Genomic DNA, 11,892 nt, shown 5'->3' with positions numbered 1-11,892 from the left:
TTTCATGAGCGCAGTACCAAATGCAAAGCACGCGCACGTGAGTGTCCATTTTGAAGCGATGGAAGGTGATCCAACAAGAGTGCAACAAGTTTTGTGCCACTCTTGAGAGCATCAAGGCATGCCTCGTGAGCGGCATCAACATGCAAGACATGGTATGCATGCATACACCCCTCTTTGTTTTTATTCCGTTTATGCTTGCATGTCCATTTGCATATCTATTTGTCCATATGCTTGCATGCAATTCATTTGTAGGCATTCCAAGCTTTGGAGGCATTCAAGGTCCAACATGAAGGCAAGTCCTTCATCCTCATTGTTGGAGGATCATCAACGGGGAGGAGAAGTTCAAGGCGCAATATGCCGCCCTCATGACGCGTGGGGGGAAGAAAGTGATGGAGGAGGTTGGGGAGGGCGAGAAGCCACGACCGCGGGGGGAGACCAACTCCAAGAAGGAGGAGAAGCGGGATGCGGCCTCGATCGCCTTGCTCGCAACCGTGGAGGGCATGATGACCAAGAAGGACTCAAGGGAAGAGAAGCGCCGGCAAGACAAGAAAGAGAAAACGAACACCTTCATGGAGATCCAAAGGAGGCGGCTTGAGATGGACGCGTAGAAGCAAGCAAGGATGCTTGAGATGGAGGCGAAGAAGCAAGCTAAGATGCTAGAGATCGAGGCCGCCAATGCCAAGACCAAGGCGAAAGAAGTGGCTCTTGCTAGCATGATGACGGGGGTGGAGATCATGAAGGTGGACCTCAACACCGTGTCACCGAGGAAGAGGCCGTGGTTCGAGAATATGCAGGCCGACATGCTCAAATTCGACAACGAGTGATCTATGGCGACGACCGCCATCATTTTTTGTATGCCGGACAAGTGTGCTGGCATGACCACGGCCGAGATGGCGTGGTTGAATTTCTTGCCCCCTTTTGTGTGCTGACATTGGTGCCGCCGCTGGGAAGTGCACCAGCAGGAACTATATGGTTTATTTTTTTGGAGCTGGCATGTATGCCAGCCGTTGGCATGGTGCCAGCATGAACTTTAGGCGACGGCATGGCCGCTAGCATGTTCTACGACTGCGGGTTTTTTCGAATTTATGCGCGAACATGAAATGGATCGCAGGCGTTGGGCGCACTGCCGACCCAAATAATAAACAGGGCGGACGCCGAGCAAACGGCTGACCCAAGCAAACAAAAAAGGACAAAAACGCCATCCATTTGAATAGACGCGTTAGAGTTGCTCTTAGAGATGCCCTGATTCCCGCTATTCTCCAAATGAAGTAGAGAAAATTAAACTAAGCGAAATTACGGACCCTTTCGAGTGCAACGCTGCTGCTTGCACGTATAAAATTTACAGTTCAGTCGTGGCAAAAAAGAAAGGAAAATTGCAGGACGTAGGCCTGAGCGCCAAAAAGGGAAAAGAAAAAGAGCTCGCGCATGATCACCGTTGAGAATTTGCATTCGAGCTCACAAGTGTCCTCTCAGCGTCTTGGTCCTGTACAGTTGCGGGGCTACGTTCCCCTCCTCCTCCTCCTCCTCCTCCGCAGCCCACGTCGTGCTGCCGGGCCGGTGAGATCACGAACAGGTCCGGCGCCTCGGGCGCCGCTTGCCGGTCCTTGACGTGCACACCCACAGCGTCCATCTTCTCCATCTCGCTGTAATCCATCCCCTGAAGGATCGCCGGGATGCCGCCGGGGCTGTAGTGCACGCCCTTGCGCCCCATCTCCAGATCGAGCCCGCCGCTCATCGGAGAGAGCACCCCGCCACCGCCGCCGCCGTACGCGTCGTCGTCCTCCGACACCCACGACCGGAAACGGTTGAGCGAGGGCGGCATCCGCGTACAGAAGACCTCGGCGATATTGGCTAGCGCGCCCCTGTTGTAGGGATTCTCCTTTTTGTCGTACCTGTACCTGAAGTTCTCGTACGTGGTCTGGTTGGTGCTCATGAGGTAGAGGTGGAACACGGTGAGCCCGCCGACGAACCACACCGACACGAAGGTGTAGACGATGAGCACGACGGACAGCACCTCGCCGCCCATGGATTTCAGCAGTGAGCCGCCGTACTCCTCCCTCTCGGCGGCGATGTTGAGCCAGGACAGGGCGAAGACGTAAAAGCAGAGGAGCGTGGACGTGGAGATGAAGAGGAAGAAGAAGCGGTAGTTCCGCTGCGACGAAAGGACACCAGAATCTATATCAGCTCCAGTCGTTGGTGGCAAATTAAGAGAGAAGGATTGATGATGCAGTTACTCCTATATGAATGAGATGATGACTGACCAGGCCGATGCACTGGCCGACCCAAGGGCAGTGGTGGTCGAACTTCTGGACGCAGTTGTTGCAGATGGAGCAGTGGGACGTCCGGGGCGGGCGGTACAGCAGGCACGTGTCGCAGTACTTCACCTTGACCACGCACCCGTTGACGACCACGTCCTTGGAGCGGGGAACACGGAGGTGGGGGCTCGCCGCGTTCACCCACTCGGTCGACGGCGTCGTCATGTCCACCACCTGCTGCTCGTCGCCGCACTCGGGAGGACGCGCGTTCCTCGGCACGATCCCCGGGTCCCTGCTCGACGTCAAGAGCAGGAATGCCAAATCCTGAAAACATTTACAGCAGGACAAGAATCAGCACTTTGGCAAAAAAAAAGGACAAGAATCAGCAGCTGTGGTGTTGCTTCCGGTTTGCTGAATTTTGTGAAGCTCACGTACCGCTAGGCCGAGAACGACCGTGGCGATGAGGACCGGCAGGCCGAGGACATTCTTCTTCTGATCCGAGGTGCTGGAGTTCATCTTTGTGATGCACTGGCAGCATAGGCCGACCAAGGGGCCTATGATTAGAACTGTGGACAGGAAGAGGGAACCCGCGTCCGGACCGAAGATTAGGCGCCCGCCGCAGAGAAATTTCTGAAATCGTTTTGGTGGGAGTAAAGTTACCGTCCGTCAATTGGAACTAGTACTCGCTCCGTTCTGAATTACTTGTCGAAGATATGATTGTATCTAGATGTATTTTAGTTCTAGATACATCAATTTTTGCGACGAGTAATTTGCAACGGAAAGAGTAGGAATGAATGCTTTTATTATGCATAAGTAGGGAGTCTAGTGGCTAACAGCTACGTAACAGAATGTGTAGATAATTTATTATGATCATTTCTTGAGATTTTCCTTTGCACCTTGTCCATATGTCAGCTGCTAAAAAAACCTTCTTATACAGAGGACCAGTTGATCAATCAATTTGACCAGAAAATGATGAACGCTAGATCTTCTTTCGCTAAAAGATTCAAGCACACAAGAAGCAAATGTGACATCTTAATTTCTAATTTTCACCAAAAAGTACTCTTGACAAGAGAGATAGGAAGATGAAGAGCGGCATGTACGTACATTGCTTCCTCTCCAAACTTGATACAGCCTCCTCCGATTCGGCTCTTCTTCCATCCTGCTTGACTGCTTCTTCCTCCAAACGGCGCGATTCTGCCGCCCTCTTTGTTCCAAGATCAAGGCCCAGTTGCTCACAGCGGCCACCGGAGCCGGCGCTGCCACACCACAGGTGACCGACGACGAGGCCTGTCGCCTGCCGATCAGACGTGCAGCTACTGGCCGCTCTTCAGTTTCTTCTCCTTTTTCTCGCATGGCCAAGGCAATGACCATCTCCTGCTTTTCCCCTTGGTTTTCTCTCTCTAGGCGTGGCGAGGGCGCCAGTTGTAGCTACGTGCGTATTGTTTTCCCTAGGAAATCAATCAAGGTTGGGCTCAACGACCTTCCTGCCGCAACGTGCCGGCCTGAACGACAGGGTGGATCGCCGGCAAGTCTAGGCGTGTTGGCCCACCTGTCTGTCGGTGTACTAGGATATTCTAGGACTCATGTTCTATTATTCTCTTCGCCTATGTAATTATCAAATAGTAACACTAAAAGAAGGCAATTATTAAGACCTTCAAAATGATTCTGTTTAATTCTTTTCTTAGGATTGTATTTCGGTCTATAATTTTTTTGATGTGTAATCATATTTGTCCCACACTTTTCCAAAATCAGGGCATCATTTATTTGAAGTAATTTCGTAGGATTTTAAATATGATGCTATAGTCAAGATTTCTCTGCTTGTGATAAAATATGATGCTATTTCTATGTTTCCAAATACACCAACATCCAGCAACGAGGCATTCCTTAAAGCATGAGATCTCCATTCTCCATTTGGCCTCTAGTAACATCACAATTGTATCCAAATCAGCATTCCATTAAAACACCAGGGCAAACCAGAAACTTTGACTCAAGTTACACGTTTGGCTCATCATCACATAATACACATGAGTTATTTTCTATATATAAGTTCTTCATGTTCAAGAGATTTCTCGTATTTAGCATGTCATGTAGTATCAACAACAAGAAAAGTAATTTTTCTTTGGGCATACAACATGATTCCAAAATCCATTGGAAAGGCTTATGTGCATCTGGTGGGTATCCTGATAATTCAGTGTATATTCTCTTGGTGGAGTATTTGTTATTAGACCACTAGAAGTTCCAACATCTTTACCATTTGTATCTGAGATGTTAATCAAAAGCTCCTGAAGTTGCATACTTTGCTAAACAACAATGGATGACATGGGAAGATGGAACATGTCATAGAAACCATTCATAGCAAATACATGTGCCCTAGCAATGGTAATATCCTTGTCTTTAGTAAATGAGAATAGCTGAGGATATAATACCAGAACTTTCTCATCATGCCATTTATCATATCATAACTTACCAGTGCTGCCATATTGGATGTTGCAAATGGCGATCTCCTTAAAAAATTAAGAATAAAGCAACAATCTCTCCACCAGAGTGAACCTACTTTAGTAGGGAAACATGCTACTTGGCCGAACTTATATAGGTATTTAGTAAGCAGAGCTTGTTTTGTGTTATGAGATTCAGTACTCCTAGACCACAAACATATTAAGGTAAGCAAACAGTGTCTCATTTCATGAAGTTTTTTGCATGCTTATTTATGCCTTCTCCATACAATAGAAAATCTCTTCCAGATTTTTCAAAGTGATCTAATACAGAGAAAGGCATTCTGATACAGCACATAGCAAAAATTGGCATGGCAGGCATATGTAAGCATAGAAGCAATCTCGGGTAATCTTTTGTCCAGCCTCACAACCATGGGCATTAAGTCATCAACTTTAGGTCTGGTAGTGCCCATTGGGAGACCCAAGTAGGTCAAGGGCATAACCTCCTTATATTCCAGAATATTAGCCAGTTCAACAACTTTATCCGCATTGATGTTATTTGGCACCATAAATGATTTATAATTGACATTAAGACTAGTAAGCGCAGATAAATCCTTGAGGATTTTCTTCAAATTCGTTAATTGAGTGGGATCAACAAGCATGATAATCAGTGTATTGTCAACATATTGAACAATACATATCATAGTGATTCTCAATAGGTAAGTTTTAGGTGACCATTATGCCAGTCTTCACTAACAAGGATCTGTAATAATTCAGCAACTAACACATATAACGGTGGTGATAAGATATCACCTTGCCTAACCCCTCTTTTGTAGATGATATTCTTCAGGTGTGCCACCGAGGACAACATATGCAGATGCAGATGCAGATATCAGGATGTATTGATCCATCTGATCTATTTTTGATCAAATGTTGGATGCCCAGGCATAAACAACGATAGCACTATATTCAACCTTATCAAATCCCTTTTTTAATATCAAGTTTGTATATAATAATCTCTTTCTTGGATTTGTGACACATATGGCTGTATTAAAATGTCCATGCCAAGTCATCTATGTTGCTGGTTTTTAGACATTCATACTTATTGCCCAACATGCCTGTATGGTCCTTGTTTTAAAAATTCATATTGGTTTTTGCCAACAAAGGGTTAATGATGCTCTGCACTCTGTTAGCAAGCATTTTACTAAGTATTTTGATTGGCATGCTCACAAGAGAAATGGCTCTAAAATAGTGTGTTTTCATGTCAACTATGTCGACCATCGAGTCCTTGAAGAAATATTTTGTGTTTTCATGTTCTACAACCATGACTCATTCTTGTGTCTTTTTGTTAATTTTTTAGTGTTTCAACATGTCGTGACATTTTATTAGTGTGTTTTTATTTTTTCTATTCACGTCTTTAATCCGTTCAAATAGGGGTTATTCAAAAGTAAAACTGAACCTTTTTCTACCAGAGTGTGGTCAATGAATGAATAGTTGTGTTAGAAGTTCTTCATTCCCGCAAAACCATAGAGGTCGTGGACTCCACGTAAGTCAATTGCGGCTAGCAAAATATTAAACAAGTCCAGAATCTCTCTCTCTCTCTCTCTCTGCTACATAAAATGAACCTAAGGGCATCTCCAACGCCGACCCTCAAACCGTCCGGATCGAGCTATTCGGACATGTTTTGCCATCCAACATGGTACCCCATCGGTCCGTGGAGCGGTCCGGATGTCCGTTTTCCCGCAAACTGGAGGCAAACTAGGGGGCTTTGCGGGAGTCCGGACCGCCACCACATAGGACTTCGACACTCCTAGCCCACTCAAATCCCCCTACCGTCCACTTTTCTTCCACTCCGCCTATGCTCCCACCTTGCTTTGCATACGCACCCTCCTCGTTTGACGCTGCCGTTGCACCTCTCCAGCAGCCACCCCGGCATCATAGGACGTCTGCAGCCCCCATCAACGCGCTTGCACTCTTTGGACTACGATATCATCCACCCAGGATACCTCCGCAACTAGGTACCCTCTGCCCTCCTACCGACGACATCCATGATGGACACCACGCACGACAGGTCTTCAGTCAAATGCCATTGAGCTTTTTTTTTGAACTTCCTTTTATTTTCTAGAGTAAATGGCAGAGTACTCGATGATCCAGGATGAGTTGTTGTATGATGCGTGGTTAGCCGTAGCTATGGACTTTGTAGGCAAGAACTCAAGGGGGCTCGATCTTTTGGCAGCGTGTGCATGCTTCATTTCATGCGTGAAAGAACTTCGCGCCCTACGACAAGGACGTCATCCATTATCGCATCGATGGTAAGCCATCTGCAACTCCATCATGAAGTTGTGCGGTGCGGTTGCACGAGTGAAGACCATGTGTCCATCGGGTCATCAACCATGAAGATCGTAAATTTTGCTTCTTCATGTTGCTCTACATACTGGTTAATTCATTCATTCACTCAATGTTCATTGCATGTTGTGTAGCCTGCACACGCCGTCGTGATGTACTATAGACATAGGGCAAGTCATTCATGTACATACTGAAGGAAATATGCCCTAGAGGCAATAATAAAGTTGTTATTTTATATTTTCTTATATCATGATAAATGTTTATTATTCATGCTAGAATTGTATTGATCAGAAACCCTAATACATGTGTGAATACATAGACAAATAATGTGTCCCTAGTGAGCCTCTACCTGACTAGCTCCTTGATCAAAGATGGTTAATGTTTTCTAACCATGGACATGAGTTGTCATTTGATAACAGGATCACATCATTAGGAGAATGATGTGATGGACAAGACCCATCCGTTAGCTTAGCATATTGATCGTTCAGTTTTATTGCTATTGCTTTCTTCATGTCAAATGCATATTCCTTCGACTATAAGATTATGCAACTCCCGGATACCGGAGGGATACCTTGTGTGCTATCAAACGTCACAACGTAACTGAGTGATTATAAATATGCTCTACAGGTATCTCCGAAGGTGTTTGGTGGGTTGGCATAGATCGAGATTAGGATTTGTCACTCCGAGTATCGGAGAGGTATGTCTGGGCCCTCTCGGTAGTACACATCATGATAAGCCTTGCAAGCAATGTGACTAATGAGTTAGTTACGGGATGATGTATTACGGAACGAGTAAAGAGACTTGCCGGTAACGAGATTGAACTATGTATAAAGATACCGACGATCGAATCTCGGGCAAGTAACATACCGATGACAAAGGGAATAACATATGTTATCATTACGGTACGACCGATAAAGATCTTCGTAGAATATGTGGGAACCAATATGAGCATCCAGGTTCCGATGTTGGTTATTGACCGGAGAGGTGTCTCAGTCATGTCTACATAGTTCTCGAAACCGTAGGGTCCGCACACTTAACGTTCGATGACGAGTTTATATTATATGAGTTATGTGATTTGGCGACCAAATGTTGTTCGGAGTCCCGGATGAGATCACAGACATGACGAGGAGATTCAAAATGGTCGAGAGGTAAAGATTCATATATTGGACGATGATATTCAGACACCGGAAGTGTTCTGGTGGTACCGGGTACATATCGGGTCACCGAAAGGGATTCCGGGCATCCCCTCGGCAACTACATGGGCCTAATGGGCCAAGAAGGGGACAGACCAGCCCCTAGGGGGCTGGTGCGCCCCATGAAGTCCGAAATAAGGGGGAAGGAAAGAGGGGAAGAGAGAAAGGAAGGGGAGAAATTCGGCATCCCCCTTCCTTCTCTCCTCCCTCCTCCTTCCTTCCCCCTCCGGATGAATATGGAAGGGGGGAGGCCGAATTGGGAGGCGCCCAAGTAGGATTCCTCCTACTTGGGGCTCCCCCTTGGCTGCCTCTCCTCCCCTCCAACCTATATATATGAGGGGGGGGGCACCGCTAGAACACACATCAACAGTTGTTAGCCGTGTGCGGTGCTCCCCTTCACAGTTACGCCTCCGGTCATATTCATGTAGTGCTTAGGCAAAGCCCTGCGCGGATTACTTCACCATCACCGTCACCACACCGTCGTGCTGACGGAACTCTGCCTCGACACTTCGCTGGATCAAGAGTTCGAGGGACGTCATCGAGCCGAACGTGTGCAGAACTCCGAGGTGCCGTGCGTCCGGTGCTTGATCGGTCGGAACGAGAAGAAGTTCGACTACATCAACCGCGTTGTCAATGCTTTCGCTTTCGGTCTACGAGGGTACGTGGATAGACTCTCCCCCTCTCGTTGTTATGCATCTCCTAGATAGATCTTGCGTGCGCGTAGGAAATTTTTTAAAATGGCATGCTATGTTTCCCAACACATACATTGTTGGATGAAGCTCAAGAGACAGTATGTGTGAGACGACATGTGCCGGATGTGATTCTAGTATCTTTGAATTTGGAATCGGTGAACGCAAAAAAATTGTTGGACATCCGGTTATCTCGGATGTAATATTTACATTTGAACTATTATTGTACTAGAAATATTTACATGTTATTTGTGGATGAATTTGTTATTTTCTATAATTATTCTGAGTGTTGCGGTCCTATTTTTTAGCAAAAATAGTAGGGAAAACTCCTACTGTAACTCTTTTTCGTCAATATAGGTGGGACATGTACAAATGGCTATACAAAGTGTTGCGGTCTTGGAATAAGAAAACAAAGACGAACTTTTGGGGGACATGATTAGATGGCCGGCTGCCGCATCACTTCCCGTGGACTGGTTCAGACTAGTCCATAGACAAATATGATGTCTAATTGGGGTTAGTGTTGGAGATACCCTAAGTTCCATCTTTCACTTTTCTCTCTCATCACCCCTTCATCCATCCTCCCACCCTCCACATTTTTTTTCTGATTTCTCATCCCCGTTCTATTTGAAGCAAAGAAATCTTTGGTAACCAAATACACATACGCCAGATCAATCTATGATATATAATAATAAATTCACGGTCCGTAAGTAATTTTATTCGTATGATAAAATCTGATACGGTTAAGACACCTTTGGTAACTCAATAAATCGTCTCTTCGGGGACATCCGATAAAATTGGAACGATACAGAGAATATTAGCATGGCCCCTGCACAAGAATGAAACACACAAATCGAAAAAGAAACTCAATAATATCAATAAGTTCCCAATCGGCAGACAAATAAATATAAATCAGTCACTTATCATTAGTAACCCAATAAAACAGATCAATTACGGGCACATATCTATTTTGTCAGTTTAAGAAATAACAGAAACAATACGCTTTATATAACTAAAATATAATTATATTTTGTCTATTTATTTTGCATCAAGATTTGTCTTGTACAGTCGTCTTACCGTGTTAAAAATACATTTAGTTTCCGTGACAACGTACGGGCATATACGTATTACTACGAATTAAACAACAGAACCAGGAGTGAGGCATTTTGGCTCTTGGCCTCCATAGGAGCCGACTTTTTTGAAAAAAATCAAACATTTCTGTTTCAAAAAAATCTGAAAAAGAATGTACAAGCAAACAAGGATGTTATGTGTATGTGTGTAAAATTTCAGAATGAAATACCTTGAAGTGCGATCCATACGAAAAAGACAAATTCATGACTTGGGAGGATGAATAGTATCATGTGTTAAAAAGCCTCATTACCGCATATATTTTGATTTTTTTGCACAGCCCTCATTTCAGTGTATTTCATCCTGAAAATTTACACACTTGTGCATTATGACTCCATGTATATCTATATTTTTTCAGAATTTTTAAAATGTAAAAAAAATATGATTTTTGATGAATTTTGGATGTTTCAAAAACCGGACTCCATGGAGCTCGGCCTCCAAAGGGATTTTCGCCGAACCAGCACCTATATACTTACTCCAGTTTGGGTGGTTGCTAGCTACCAGAATGGATATCAACCAGTGTCCTTCTCCTTGACTGTTATTCTTTTACTCTTCAGTGCCGCATGCATGTCCAATATACGTATATACGTGCCAACATGTCATCTTGATTTGACTTTGGGCGACGACCAAGTCCAGCATAGCAACTAGCAAAGAGCTGTCACGAAATTAGACGTGTGTCACTCTTTTATATGTTTATTTATTTATTTTTTCATTGACGCTCTTTCATTTATGGACAAAGGGTAAATCTTTTATTAATTTAAAATGAAGCCTACAAACACAATAAACACACACCCACCCAGCCTCTGCGATGTGCACAACCAATAACACACAAAAAATACTCGCTGACAAATAGCAAAATAAAACTGTTCTAGTTTCATGCTTCTGCAATAAAACCGGGAAGGCCTTTTGACTCCCTGGTGCTCCAACAAACAAATAGTAAAGTCATATAAGATGAAAGTTATGACTAAGCAAGAAAAAAAAGGAAAAAAAAACAAACCCGCGGTAGACAAACTACAACATTGATGATATCTACATCAATCATCTCATTACACCATAAGGACAGTGGGGTTTTTCAACGGCAACTCCTTCATGAAGGGTGTGATGATCAAGCGTTGCCATCATAGAATCCAAGCCAGATTCTAGGTTATCAGCCTCACGAATCAGCCCAAGCATATATGTGCAATGCGTTTAGCAAAGTAACGACGCAAATAAAAAAACATCGTTATTGCCATGTATGACCAACTCAGACCAGACCTAGGTTTTTACCCTGGAGATCGAGACCGGGTACTCGAGAAGCACCACGATTATAGCTAAAGCGTGCTAGACTGAAAGTCGGCCGAAACACAAAACCACAAAGAACAAGAGAAAAAGGGATTGCTGCTCTCGGAATGATACACTCCGGATTCGGATATATCAGCCCCTAGGTCGACGGGCCTGAGCAGGGCTCTCTCTTGCGAGGTGGCAGTCGGCGTTGTTGTGCTTCACCGACAGTGTTGGTCCGTGTGGTGGCCACTCTGTCTTGAGGCGGCGGTTTTGTTGCGAGGGTACCCCTCTCCAGATCCAGTGGTTAGCTTTGGTGGTGAGATGCAATCTATGGACGATGGCTTACATGCACCTAGCCTCGTGTCGCCACACCAGTGGCATGCTTGGTTCATTGCCTATACGTTCATGTTATGTAATAATTCAAGAAGTTAAAGTTTGAAATAAGCAATAAAACTTGTCTTGTGCTCAAAAAAAGCCTACCAATTATGTAAATATATTAAACATCAGCCAATATTAAAAAGAGCCTGGATGGACAAAAAAATTGGGCATGACTTGTGCTAAAAAATGAAAGCAGTGAGTGCTCAAAATG

At 44.8% G+C, this 11,892-nt stretch overlaps 1 protein-coding gene and 1 non-coding gene across 2 annotated transcripts; one reads left to right on the top strand and one right to left on the bottom strand.

Annotated features, from left to right (window-relative positions):
• Positions 1-865: 865 nt before the first annotated feature.
• Positions 866-3,682, bottom strand: LOC109786874 (probable protein S-acyltransferase 1). Its single transcript, XM_020345437.4, has 4 exons — positions 3,360-3,682; positions 2,691-2,885; positions 2,262-2,579; positions 866-2,152 (listed from the first exon to the last, which is right to left on the bottom strand). Exons 1-4 carry the CDS (start codon positions 3,624-3,626, stop codon positions 1,430-1,432), a joined length of 1,503 nt encoding a protein of 500 aa, XP_020201026.1. The 5' UTR covers positions 3,627-3,682; the 3' UTR covers positions 866-1,429.
• A 6,002-nt stretch (positions 3,683-9,684) lies between these two features.
• LOC120962161 (U6 spliceosomal RNA) lies at positions 9,685-9,787 on the top strand. The gene has a single exon (XR_005753011.1). It is a non-coding gene; the product is annotated as a U6 spliceosomal RNA (small nuclear RNA).
• The last annotated feature ends 2,105 nt before the right edge of the window (positions 9,788-11,892 follow it).

Source organism: Aegilops tauschii, chromosome 3, assembly GCF_002575655.3.
Source record: "Aegilops tauschii subsp. strangulata cultivar AL8/78 chromosome 3, Aet v6.0, whole genome shotgun sequence".
Taxonomy (NCBI): Eukaryota; Viridiplantae; Streptophyta; class Magnoliopsida; order Poales; family Poaceae; genus Aegilops; species Aegilops tauschii.
Note: the sequence above shows the minus strand (reverse complement) of the source record. Positions and strands in the feature narration are given on the sequence as shown.

Coding starts and splice junctions, on each gene's coding strand:
- LOC109786874 (XM_020345437.4), bottom strand. CDS start 3,626: ATGGTCATTGCCTTGGCCATGCGAGAAAAAGGAGAAGAAACTGAAGAG. Junction 2,886..3,359: donor AAGTTTGGAGAGGAAGCAAT/GTACGTACATGC, acceptor AAACGATTTCAG/AAATTTCTCTGCGGCGGGCG. Junction 2,153..2,261: donor TCGGCCAGTGCATCGGCCTG/GTCAGTCATCAT, acceptor CTTTCGTCGCAG/CGGAACTACCGCTTCTTCTT.